Source organism: Otolemur garnettii, unplaced genomic scaffold, assembly GCF_000181295.1.
Source record: "Otolemur garnettii isolate 467f Iridium unplaced genomic scaffold, OtoGar3 scaffold00115, whole genome shotgun sequence".
Lineage (NCBI taxonomy): Eukaryota > Metazoa > Chordata > Mammalia > Primates > Galagidae > Otolemur > Otolemur garnettii.
Window position 1 is genome coordinate 4,828,376 of NW_003852510.1, and position 13,442 is coordinate 4,841,817.

The 13,442-nt window shown below is 37.3% G+C and overlaps 1 protein-coding gene across 4 annotated transcripts in view; it reads right to left on the reverse strand.

The window, feature by feature from the left end:
• The window catches only part of FUT8 (fucosyltransferase 8), a 287,292-nt gene that overhangs the window by 98,959 nt on the left and 174,891 nt on the right, over positions 1-13,442 (reverse strand). For 3 of the 4 annotated variants that reach the window (XM_023517616.1, XM_023517617.1, XM_023517618.1), the window contains one exon: positions 2,024-2,138. In XM_023517616.1, coding sequence (XP_023373384.1) covers positions 2,024-2,138 — 115 coding nt within the window. Of the gene's footprint in view, positions 1-2,023; positions 2,139-5,805; positions 5,855-13,442 lie in introns of those variants that run through there. The other variant, XM_023517619.1, reaches the window with a different exon arrangement.

Here is a 13,442-nt window from a genome sequence, read left to right on the forward strand (position 1 = left end):
AAAAGAAAAGAAAAGAAAAGAAAAGAAAAGAACTAAAATAGGTATAGCAAGTAGCCATGTGAGTATGAAATTAAGACAGTAAGCCAACATCAGTTTGGTTTTTAATGATCTCATTAAACCAGGGGTCCTCAAACTTTTTAAACAAGGGTCCAGTTCACTGTCCCTCAGACTGTTGGAGCGCCGGACTGGGGCCCCCCCAGACTAGTCAGCTGCTAAGCAGGACAGGCAGCAGCGGCAAAAACACCCGGTGGGCTGGATAAATGTCCTAGGCCGGCTGCATGTGGCCAGCGGGCAGTAGTTTGAGGACGCCTGCATTAAACATTTGATTTTCTACATTTTCCTATTTAAGTGTAGGAAATGCATACTTTTCAATAGACAGAAGCATGCCACTGGTTGTCCTTTTGCTTTTATAAGACACGTTCTAATACGAAAGAGAAAGCAGAGTAATTATACACAGCAAGTATGGCATCAACAACATTAGAGGATGGGAAAGCTGGGCGTGGTGGTTCACACCTGTGACACCAGCACTTGGAAGGCCCAGGCAGGCAGATTGCCTGAGCTCATGGGTTTGAGACAAGCCTGAGCCAGAGTGAGATCTCATCTCTAAAAAATAGCTGGGCATTGTGGTAGGTGCCTGTAGTCCCAGCTACTCAGGAGGCTGAGGCAAGTGGATCACCTGAACCCAAGAGTTTGAGGTTGCCGTGAGGTTAAGATGCCACAGCACTCTCTCTACCAAGAGTGACCAAGTGAGAGTCTGTCTCAAAAAAGGAAAAAAAAAAAAAAAGAAAGAAAGAAAGAAAAGAAAAGAAAAGAAAAGGATGGGGAGTGGAGGATGTTCTATGGTCATTTTAACCTTAAGCATTTTTGAGTTTTGGAGAATTTTACTGCTAAACTGTTTTCCCCCGAAAACAATTCTATCTCTTAGTCTCTGTCAGCTAATGATGCCCTCATTATCCCAGCCATTTCATCTCTTTCAACCTATTGGGAAAGGCCTATCAATTCTATCTTCCCAGGCTCTCAGAAATTTGTCTCTTTACATCCAAAGTAAACTGCCATATTCTTTACTACTTCTCACCTGCACTAGGGTCCTTTTATCTTAAATGGTCTCCCTCCTTCTAGTCTCTTCAAATACTAATCTAGTTCAACCAAAATACTACTTTCAGATTAATTTCACTAAAGCACCACTCTAACCATACCACTCTTATGTGTAAAACCTTTCAAAACCTTTCTAAAATAGAAAAATGCTTCTGATACATTAAATAGAAAAACAAAATTCAAAAATAAATAAATTCTGTCCTTATAAACATTTAAGATTGTATATACTAGAATACAAAAAATTAAAAGAATTTAAAAAGGCCCAGAACCAATTATTTTTTGTCATTAATGATGTTTATGAAACAAATAACTACTATTTCTCAGTGACTACTTTTTGTTTATATACCATAAAGCCTAACCTCTGAAATCTGGCTTTCAAACCTGTCTTTCCAGCTTCTTCTCCAACCCCCCTTTTCACATAATCTAAAACCCCAGACAAAGTAAACTACCCCATTTCTCATCTGGGTTCCTGTACTGTTCTTTCTCAGCTATAAACCATTATTCACATCATATCCTCCAGCCGGCACGTTCTTGTCCTCCATTTCCATGTGTCAAAATCTTACTTAACTACACTTTGTAGCCTTTGAATACAGTTCAAATAATACATTATACACAAAACTATCCCTGATGTCTCCTTACTCAAAACTCCAATAAACATTTCATCTATCTCCCTCCTATAAAACGTAGCATCCTGTATTCTGCACTGTAGTGTGTGTGTGTGTGTGTGTGTGTATCTCCCTTTCGAGCGAAGCCTTTATTTCAGCCTTCTCTGAATTCCACTCAAGGCATAACATAATGTCTTTCAAATAAACATGTAAAGTGAGTAATTAATGGCTAGGAAGAATAAAAACAGAAATTATTATTTTTATTATATTATGATTTTACTTCTTTTTTTTCAGTCAAATTATCCTTAACCTAACCTTCTTACCTGAAGATATGTTATCCTTCGCTGGACAAGATCTGTCAGATCTTTGGCCTCTTTTTCCCGCCAATCACCTGCTCCGTCTGTCTGACTGAGGTAGTATAGATCTGTCATTATAGACCTGTTAAAGCAAACAACATTGGAGGTCTAAGTTGTTTATACTGCTTCAATAGATTATAAACTTATAAGAAGAGATCCAAATTCTTCATAAAGACTGATGTTCACATTAATGCAGGTACTCATCTTTTATTTTCTATTAAGGCTGTGAAATTCAAAAATTAGTCTCTACTATCTGATGTTCATTCCTATAGTAAGTTTTTACCATTGAGAAAACACTTTCTTTTCAGGCCTGTCAGCTGCATTTGTTTCCCTACACAAAGCACTACAGAGATCTGTGAGAAGTGAATACGCAAAGCAAAGAAAAAGGTAGATAAATGTAAAAGAAAGAAGTTGGTGTCACTGAATAATACCTCTTTGCTCTCTTTATCATTATTTCATGTCTCCTCTTAAATTTTTAATTCATACTTAAACGGTCTGAGTAGTTAGAAAAAAAATTAGACATGACTACTAAATCAATGGTCAGCAAACTTTTTCTTTAAATGGCCAGACAGTAAATATGTTTAGGATTTGTGGGCCTCCGTTGCCTTTGTAGCAGGGAAGCTGTCATAGATAACATGCAAATTAATAGGTGTGGCAGTGTTCCAATAAAACTTTCTTTACAAAAATAGGCAGTGAGCCAGATTTGGCCCTTTGGCTATAATTTGCTGATCCCTGGTCGAAACTTAAAATGATTATTAAGGTACTTATTCTGTGTAGCATCATAATTTCAGTTACAAAATGCTGGATTTCCTGCAGAGTAAACTAAATACCCAATAAAACAGGAAAAGAAACTTCAGTGCTGATACAGATGGTTTTATTTAAATTGCATTAAATAAAAGCTATGACACGAACTTATCTATAAATGAAAGTAAAAACAGCAAGCCTATCTCTCTAACATCCCTCTCCAATCTGTCGCAAATACATAGACAATTTTTGACAATTTATCACCACCAGTACTACCACCAAGTAAGTCACCGTTTTCTCTCATCTTGATTATTACAATAGCTCCTTAAAAGTCCTCTGCTACCACCCTTGCCTAAGTCTATAGTATATTGTCAATATATCAGTCAGAACTGTTAAAACATCAGTCAAATAATGATATTCCTTCACTCTTAAAATGAACTGGCTCTTCATCTCAGAGTTAAAGCCAAAGTTACTACTTTGACCTATAAGACCCCACACTATGTGGCTCACCATTACCTCTGTGATCTCATCTCATCTTTTACTATCATCCTCCTTGATTTTTCTATTTCACCCACACTGGTCTTTTCGCTAACCCCTGACATTGCCACAGATATTTACTCCTCCCTGCTATGGAATGCTCTTTTCTCAGATATCTGTCTATCTGGCTTACTTAAATGTCATTCAAATCTCTGCTCAAATGTCACTCGTACTTAACAATCCAGTATCTCCACCCCCATCCTTCAACTTTCCCTCTCCTCCTTGCCTGCTTATTTTTTCTGTGCAGTTATCATCTTCTAATGGACAATATCGTTTATATCTTTATTTTATTATCTTTCTGCTCCTATTAAAAAAATCTTTTAATTAGCACTTGGAACAGTGCTAATTACACTTAGCTAATACACTTTGTATTAAGTTTTCTTTTGTTCAAGGCATGTTTTAAAGTATGGATTATATGCTCGTCAACATTATGAAATTAGAAATGTATTTATTTTTGTCAGAAAAGTATATATATACATACATATATATAAATAATACATGTCATACATATACTTCTAGAAACTCCCTACAATGATGGTATTAACTAAAAACATAAAACATTAGCTGGAAGTTCCAAAATACATAGAGAAAACTTATCTATAATATTAAATAAAAAGAACAACAGGTACTGACTTCTTTTTTTTTTTTTTTTTTTTTTTGAGACAGAGCCTCAAGCTGTCCCCCTGGACAGAGTGCTGTGGCATTACAGCTCACAGCAACCTCCAACTCCTGGGCTCAAGCGAGTCTCCTGCCTCCGCCTCCCAAGTAGCTGGGACCACAGGCGCCCGCCACAACGCCCGGCTATTTTTTGGTTGCAGCCATCATTGTTGTTTGGTGGTCCGGGCTGGGGATTCGAACCCGCCACCTCAGGTGTACGTGGCTGGCGCCTTAGCCGGTTGAGCTGTAGGCGCTGAGCCTGGGTACTGACTTCTTACCATGGGCCAGACACTTATTTTAGGTGCTTTAAATCATTTCATTTAATCCTCAGAACTACCTTATAAACTAGATAAAGAATGTAAGGCACTGAAAAATTATATTTGTTCATAGTCACAAAGCTCAGAAATGTCAGAGTGGGAACTGAAAACCAAGCAATGTGATTCTAAAGCCCAGCTTGTAACCACTGTCCTAATGAACATCAACACAGGAGGTCCAGAGTACAATAATACGTACTTTGTTTAACGTAAATAACCAAAATCAGAAAGTCTGAATCTCAGAGAAAAATCTTTGGGAGACAGACCTATTTTTCAATTTAAGCTCTCCTTCTCATTAGCTTTGAGTTCTAGGAAAGTTATTTTGACACCTCTGAGTTATTTCATCTTACAATAAATATCACAGTATTTTCCTTATAGATTTTAATAAGGGGATTAGATATAATAAACACAAAGTAGTATCATATGTGGTAGGTACTATTTTTTTACTGCTAGAAGCCCTCAGAGAGTTGCTTCAGAGCTTCTACTTTGTGTCTAAAGAGGACCTACTAATAAGTCTACAACCAAAACGAAGGATCTATTAGGTATGGATGACAGTAATATGTGGCACTATACACCAATCATAAAAATGATTCAAAGCCCAGTTCACAGTAACATCCTGAAGAAGAAGATTGCTCAGGAGAAGGACTCATTTAACAGATGATAAAATATGCCCTTAAAAACGAGGAGTATATGACATAGTCTTAGTCTCTTTTTAAGTAGATGCTAAATCATTTAGGAAAAAAAACAAAAAACAATGGCGGGAAATTATTATTTACTATCACAGAAAGCTATTAGAACTACACAAGATTAACAAAATATTTGATAACAGTCCCTTTGAATAAGGTAAAACTATTAATAATACATAAATAAAAATTTAAAATCTTAGCCACAGTTCAGAATATTCATACTAAATTATGGTGGAATAGCTTTGAAAGATGCTTTGCTTTGAAACAACAGGGTCATTTGTGAAACATTTTAGGGATTTGTTTAACAGGTCAACATTATCCCTACACAGAACACAGCTTAGCTATTTTCAGTTAAACGGGGCAAAATTCTAATATGTGTGATATTATCTATTTTTATATTTGTTACTTTCACCTAAGAGTCAAAACATTTTTTTCATGCAAAAGAGATATTAGCTGTAAAAACTGAACCTATAATTTACTGCCTCCTTAAGAAATGAACCTACAGTCTTAAACATTGAGCAAAGTTTCAACTTTCAAGTTTTTTCAGATTACAAAACTAGGTCTTCTATGGATTATTGTGTAGCCTACAGTATTCTTTTATAGTTACTGAGGGGAAAGTCACCATCCATATGAAAATGTCAGTTGATCATGGAAACAAGTCTTTCACTATCATAGTGCTGCTATAGGGCTCAGCTGAAGGTTTATTTAAAATATCTTTTCAGTTTTAAAAGTCTCTTTTCCATTACCCTTATCACACTCATTATTCTTTATATTTCATCATATTCAAATGTAGTTATTTGTTGTTTCCTACCTATCAAATAGGAATGATCACAAAACTTGTTGCAAGTCTCAACTTTAAATAGCAGTATTGTTTCTGGAGATGTCATACAGTAGGATAAATAATCATCAAATGCCTGTCGAAGGAAAAAAGGAAATTCAATATGTTCTGCTTGACATTACATTAAATTAAACATGTGTATACACTATATACACATATGCACATGCGCACATACACACATACACATGTGTGAGCACAAACACACAGAGACAAAAAACATTACATTTCAGTGACAATCATCATATAGCCTTAAGCAGGTAAAAGTGCATTAGATCAAATTTGAAGGAGAAAATTCTTTGAAATATAAAAATTAGCAATGTTTAAGCTTCTTGTCAGAGGAATCAAGACCTTCCCTACCAATAGAATGGAATCTGAGCTCTATTTTTGTTTAATACATTAGAAAAATATAAAACTGAATGTTTTTGCCAAGTTACATGAGTACTAAGTCTTCACAACTAATTATTCACATTCATCCCACCTCTGTCTAAAAACTAGAATAACCAGGGAGCTAGAAGACTAAATCAGAACAAAAAAGAGTACATTAATTTCTTATGATACTGCAGATTATAGTACATAAGTTATATATGTTACTTTATTTCACAGTCCACTAAAATTCAGCTTGCTATTTATTTATTTATTCATTTGTTGTTGAGACAGTCTCATCCTATGCCCTGAGCAGAGTGCAATGGCATCATAGCTTACTGCAACCTCTGACTCCAACTGTGGGCATCCTGCTACCTCAGCCTCTGGAGAACCACTAGGATTATAGGTGCTCGCCACAGCACCCAGCTGGGTTTTCACTGTCTTAGTGAGTCAGGATCTCACTCTCGCTCAGACAAGTCACAAACTCCTGAGCTCAAGAAGTTCTTCAGCCTTGGCTTTCCACAGTGCTGGGATTATAGGCATGAGCCACTGCACCTGGCTAAGCTTGGTTTTTAAATCTTTTTTTTTTTTTTTTTAGCCTCCATGTAAGGAAGATAATGAAATCCAGAACATAACCTTAAATTTTAACTAGTTTGCTGATTTAGTAATGTTTGGAACTTACCCCCAAAATTTATCTTTTGGCCCAAGACATGAGGATAATGAAATCAGAAAGTGTCAGCTATGGCCCATCACTGGGAAACATGATGATCAAAACCTGCAGAAACCCTAGTTTTTGAGTGACAGAAGAGTTCCAAAAGCAGAGAATCTACTTCATTATATTTATTTTATTATATTAAAAATCTAGTGGTGGAGGGTAGTGCCTGAGGCTCAAAGGAGTACGGCGCCAGCCCCATATGCCGGAGGTGGAGGGTTCAAACCCAGCCCCAGCCAAAACTGCAAAAAAAAAAAAGAGAGAGAGAGAGAAATCTAGTGTGTGGGCAATGAATCTAAACCCTGTCATCAGGCCAATTCTTATATTTGGGAAATACAAATCCAGGGAAGGTACTGTTAGTCTTTCCCTACCTCTGATGGGTCTAGACCAATGGTTCTCAACCTGTGGGTCACGACCCATATGAACTGTATTAAAGGGCCACAGCATTAGGAAGGTTGAGAACTACTGGTCTAGACATTCATGAAGCAAAGAACAAGATTTGTACTGTTTCTTCTGGTTCTGTGAAACATTCCTTCCAGGTTGTAGAAGATTCATAGCAGATAAACCTCCAACCTTCTGTAAGGCCTCCAGCAGATAACCTTTGGTCTTTGACACCATATCACCAGTTCATCACTTATGGCTAGCATACAGACCACTTCCTGAACTACACATATATTACTTCCTTAAAGGCACCAGAATGTTCATCATACAGTATTCAACTCCATATAAAGGAGGCTCCTTACCCTAAATCACTGCTGTTGCCATTTTCCACATTCCGTGTCAGCCCATCTTCTGGCAGATGCTTTTAATAAGTCTCTGCTATTACTAATAGCCAGCCTGGTTCTTAGTGGCACCTTTCCACCTTTTGACTTCTAACAGATACAAGCAAAATATTCCTAGCCATTTAATGATGGAATACATATGCCTGAAGACAGAGTAGAACAGAACAGAATTTATGACTCTGAAACCAAGGTGTCAAAACCTCTATTTCAAAAATAGAGGGCTGTTTATAATATTTGTGTTTTCTGTTAATTTCTGTTATTCTAATAGTCATAAAGCTCTTCTTTTTAAAAAAGGATATCTGTTTCAGTTATGCCATTGAGAAAAAAACTACAAGGAGGGACTTTGTTTATACCTTATTCAAAATGTTAAAGAGAGGCCCTTGGGGAAGAGACAGATGATGAGCAAGCTTTACATCGGAAACCTGAGCCCTGCTGTCACCACGGATGACCTCCACCAGGTCTTCAGGGACAGGAAGCTGCCCCTGGTAGGACAGGTCCTGTTTAAGTCCAGCTACACCTTCATTGACAATGCCAATCAGAACTGGGCCATCCTCACTATTGAGACTCCCATGGCTAAAGTGGAATTACAAGGGAAAATCAAAGCTAAGCTTTGAGACAAGATAAACTGAAACAAAGGAGGAAGTGAGAAGGAAAAAGAAGGACAAGGAAGAGAACAAGAAAAAACACTTAAGAAGGAACATACAGAAAAATTCAGGCAACATGAAAAACCACAACAGAGCAACTCCCCCAAGGGACCATGAGGCAGCTACTGCAGAAAACTCCACCTATAAAGAATTAAGGGATTTGACAGAAAGGGAATTGAAAATATAGATGATAAAAACAATAAAAGGAATGGATGAGAAAATGGAAAGACAAAACCAAAAGTCGGATGAGAGATTTGTAGAATATAGAAAGGATATGGCAGAGCTTAAGGAAATGAAGGAGACAATCAGGAAATGTAAACATGCAGTAGAAAGTATCAAAATAGGTTAGACCATGGAGAAGAAAGAACCTCAAAGCTAGAGGGTAAAGTTTTCGAGTTAACCCACGTAGTCAGGGGTAGAAAAGAAGAGAGAGAAAGCAGAACAGGCACTTAGAGACCTATGAGACTCCATTATAGGGATCCCTGAAGGGGAAGAAGATTGTCCCAAAGGAATGGAAGCCTGCAAACTATCATAAATGAAAACTTCCCATGTTTTACCAAAGATCCTGACATACTCCTTTCAGATAGATATCGAACCCTGAGTCATCTCAACCCAAACAGAGCTTCTCTAAGACACATTGTAATGAACCTGTCCAAAGTCCAGATGAAAGAAAAAATTCTGAAAGCAGCCAGGAGTAAGCACCAACTGACCTACAGAGGCAGAGCCATTCAGATGACAGCAGACTTTTTAACTAAAAATTTCCAAGCCAGAAGAGAACAGTCATCAACCTTGAACATTCTTTTTTTTCTTTTAGCAAGAGAGTCTCACTTTATTGCCCTTGGTAGAGTGCTGTAGTGTCATAGCTCACAGCAACTTCCAAGTCCTGGGCTTAGGTGATTCTCTTGCCTCAGGATCCTGAGTAACTGGGACTATAGGTACCTGCCACAATGCCCGGCTATTTTTTTTGTTGTAGTTTGGCCGGGGCCAGGTTCAAACCTGCCACCCTCAGTATATGGGGCTGGTGTACTACCCACTGAGCCACAGGCACTGCCCAATCTTCAACATTCTTAAACAAAACAATTTTCAGCCTAGAATTCTGTATCCTGCTAATCTAAGCTTCAAAATTGATAGAGAAATCAAATCTTTTGCAGATATACAAACAATGAAGAAATCTGCCCCAACACCACCAGATCTACAGCACATACTTAGACCTCTTCTCAACACTGACCACAATGAACCACCAGCAAAGTAAATACCCAGAAGCTAAAGGTCAACACAGAGTTTCCACAATGGCCCAAACAATAAAACTACACAATGGATTTTGACAAAATAAGATGAATAGAATTCTACCATACTTATCCGTTCTCTCAATAAATGTCAATGGATTGAATTCACCACTGAAGAGGCACAAACTCACACACTGGATAAAAAAGTGAAAGCCATCCATATGCTGTCTCCAGGAAACACACCTAGCCTCAAAGGACAAATCAACATTCAGGGTTAAGGGATGGAAAATAGTATTTCACAAATAGAAATAAGAAGAAAGGAAGAGTTGCAATCTCTTACTTTCAGATACAAGCAGATTGAAAGCAACTAAAGTTAAGAAAGACAAAGATGGACATTTTATACTGGTCAAAGAAACAATTCAACAAAAAGACATTTCAATTTTAAACACTTATGCCCCCAACTTAAATGCTCCCAGATTTATAAAATAGACCTTGATGGGTCTGAGCAATATGATATCCCATAACACCATAAGAGCCAGGGGCTTTAATACTACTATGACAGAACTGCACAGATCCTCTAAACAGAAACCAAACAAAGATACAAAGGACATAAATGTGTCCCTAGAACAAATGGGATTAGCAGACATATAAAGAACATGCCATCCCAATGTTAAGGAATATACATTTTTCTTGTGAGCTCATAGTACATACTCTAAAATAGATCACATCCTAGGACACAAATCAAACCTCAGCAAAATTAAAAGAATAGAAATCACACCTTATATCTTCTCAGACCCCAAGGCAATAAAGGTGGAACTCAACTCCAACAAAAATATTCATCCCCACACAAAGACTTGGAAATTAAACAACCTTATCCTGAATGATACTTGGGTTCAAGAAGAGATGAAAGAGGAAATCATTAAATTCCTCAAACATAACAACAACAATGAAGACACAAGTTACCAAAACTTGTGGGATACAGCAAAAGCAGTTGTAAGAGAGAAATTTATCACATTTTGAATACAGATGCAAAAATTCTCAATAAAATCCTAGCCAACAGATTATAGTTACACATTCACCTATGTTCGAAAAACAGAGAGCACATCAACAAACTCATGAACCATCTTATGGAATTGGAAAAAGAAGAACAATCTAATCCCAAACCCAGCAGAAGAAAAGAAATAACCAAAACTAAATCAGAGATTAATGAAACTGAAAACAAAAGAATCATTCAGAAAATTAATGAAACGAAAGGTTGGTTTTAAAAGATATATATAAAATCAATAAACCCTTGCCCAGATTAACTAGAAACAGAGAAGTAAAATCTCTAGTAACCTCAATCAGAAATGATAAAGGGGAAATAACAATAGATGTCACAGAGATACAAGAGATCATCTATGAATAAATACTATAAGAAACTATTCTCAGAAATTTGACAATGTGGAGGAAATTGATCAATATCTGGAATCACACCCTCTCCCTAGACATAACCAAAAAAAAAAAAAAATAGATCCCTTGAACAGACCAATTTCAAAAACTGAGATCAAAGAAATAATAAAAATCTCCCAACAAAAAAAGCCGTGGTTCAGATGGCTTCATACCAGAATTTTAGGAAATCTTCTAAGAGCTTATATCCATGCTGCAGAAATTATTTTAAAAAAATGAGAAGGATGAAATCTTCCGCCAACATGATCTACAAAGCAAGCATCACTCTGATAACAAAACCAGGAAAAGACCCAACTAAAAGGAGAACTTCAGACCAATTTCAGTAATGAATATAGATGCAAAAATTCTCAATAAAATCCTAGCCAATAGATTACAGTGGCACATTAAAAAATCATTCATCACAATCAATCCCAGGTTTCATCCCAGGGACACAAGGATGATTGACATACGCAAGTCCCAGGATGTATGCAGTGGCTCACACCTGTAATACCAGCACTCTGGGAGGCTGAGGCAGGTAGACTGTCTGAGCTCATAGGTTGGAGACCAGCCTGAGCAAGAGCAAGACCCCATCTCTAAAAATAGCTGAGCATTGTCACAGGCACCTGTAGTCCCAGCTACTTGGGAAGCTCAGACAGAGACTGCTTGAACCCAAGAATTTGAGGTTTCTGTGAGCTATGACGTTACGGCACTCTACTGAGGGCGACAAAGTAAAACTGTGTCTCAAAAAACAAGAACAGAAACAAAAAGCATACAAAAGTCCATAAACATAATTCACCATGTCAACAGAAGCAAAAACGGAGACCATATGATCCTCTCAATATATACAGAAAAGGCATTTTGATAAAATTTAGCATCCTTTTCTGATGATTAAGGATGATGAGCATTCTTTCATGTAGGCCATTTTTTCATCTGTACACCATGTGCCTGTCTTCTTCAGAGAGGTTTCTATTCAAATCTCTTGCCCACAAGGAGATGGGATCACTTGTTCTTTTCTTGCTAGTATGTTTGAGTTTTCTATGGATTCTAGTTATCAAACCTTTGCCAGAGACATAACCTGCAAATATCTCCTTCCATTCTGAAGACTGTCTGCTTGCTTTACATCCTGTGTTCTTGGCTGTGCAGAAGCTTTTTTGTTTGATCAGTTCCCAGTAATGTATTTTTGCTGTTGCTTCAATTGCCTGGGGGGTCCTTCTCATAAAATATTTACCCAGGCCAATTTCTTCAAGTGTTTTCCCTGCACTCTTTTCTGGTATTTTTATAGTTTCATGTCTTAAGTTTAAATCTTTTATCTAGCGAGAATCAATTTTTGTTAATGGTGAAAGGTAAGGGTCCAGTTTCAGTCTTCTACAGGTTGCCAGCCAGTTCACCCAGCATCATTTGTTAAATTGGGAGTCTTTTCCCCACTGAATGTTTTTTTTTTAATAGCTTTATCAAAGATCAAATGACGATAAGTAGCTGGGTTCATCTCTTGGTTCTCTATTCTGTTCCATACATCTACCTCTCTGTTTTTGTGCCAGTACCATGCTATTTTTTAATCATTATAGATTTATAACATAGTCTGATGTCTGGTAGCGTGATTCCTCCTGATTTGGTTTTATTTCTGAGTAATATTTTGGCTAATCAAGGTTTTTTCTGATTCCATATAAAATGAAGTATTATTTTTGTGAGTTCTTTAAAGTATGACAGTGGTGCTTTAATAGGGATTGCATTAAAACTGTATATTGCCTTGGGTAGTATGGACATTTTAACAATGTTGATTCTTCAAAACCACTTTGAGATATCATCTAATTCCAGTAAGATTAGTCCATATAACAAAATCCCAAAACTATAGATGTTGGCATGGATGTAGAGAAAAGGGAACACTTCTGCACTGCTCGTGGGAATGCAAACTAATATGTTCCTTTTGGAAAGATGTTTGGAGATCACTCAGAGATCTAAAAATAGGCCTGCTGCTCGATCCTGCAATTCCTCTACTAGGAATATAGACAGAAAACCAAAAATTACTTTATAACAAAGATATTTACACCAGAATGTTTATTGCGGCCCAATTCATAATTGCTAAGTCATAGAAGAAGCCCAACTGCCCATCGACCCACAAATGGATTAATAAATTGTGGTATATGTACACCATGGAATATTATGCAGACTTAAAAAAGATGGAGACTTTATCTCTTTTATGTTTACATGGATGGATCTAGAACATATTCTTCTTAGCAAGTATCTCAAGAATGGAAGGAAAAGGGTGGAACAAGTAGCTCAGTGGGTAGGGCGCCGGCCCTGTATACAGAGGGTGGCAGGTTCAAACCCAGCCCTGGCCAAATTGCAACAACAACAACAAAGAAAAAAAAATAGCTGGGCATTGTGGCAGGTGCCTGTAGTCCCAGCTACTCGGGAGGCTGAGGCAAGAGAATCACCTAAGCCCAGGAGTTGGAGGTTG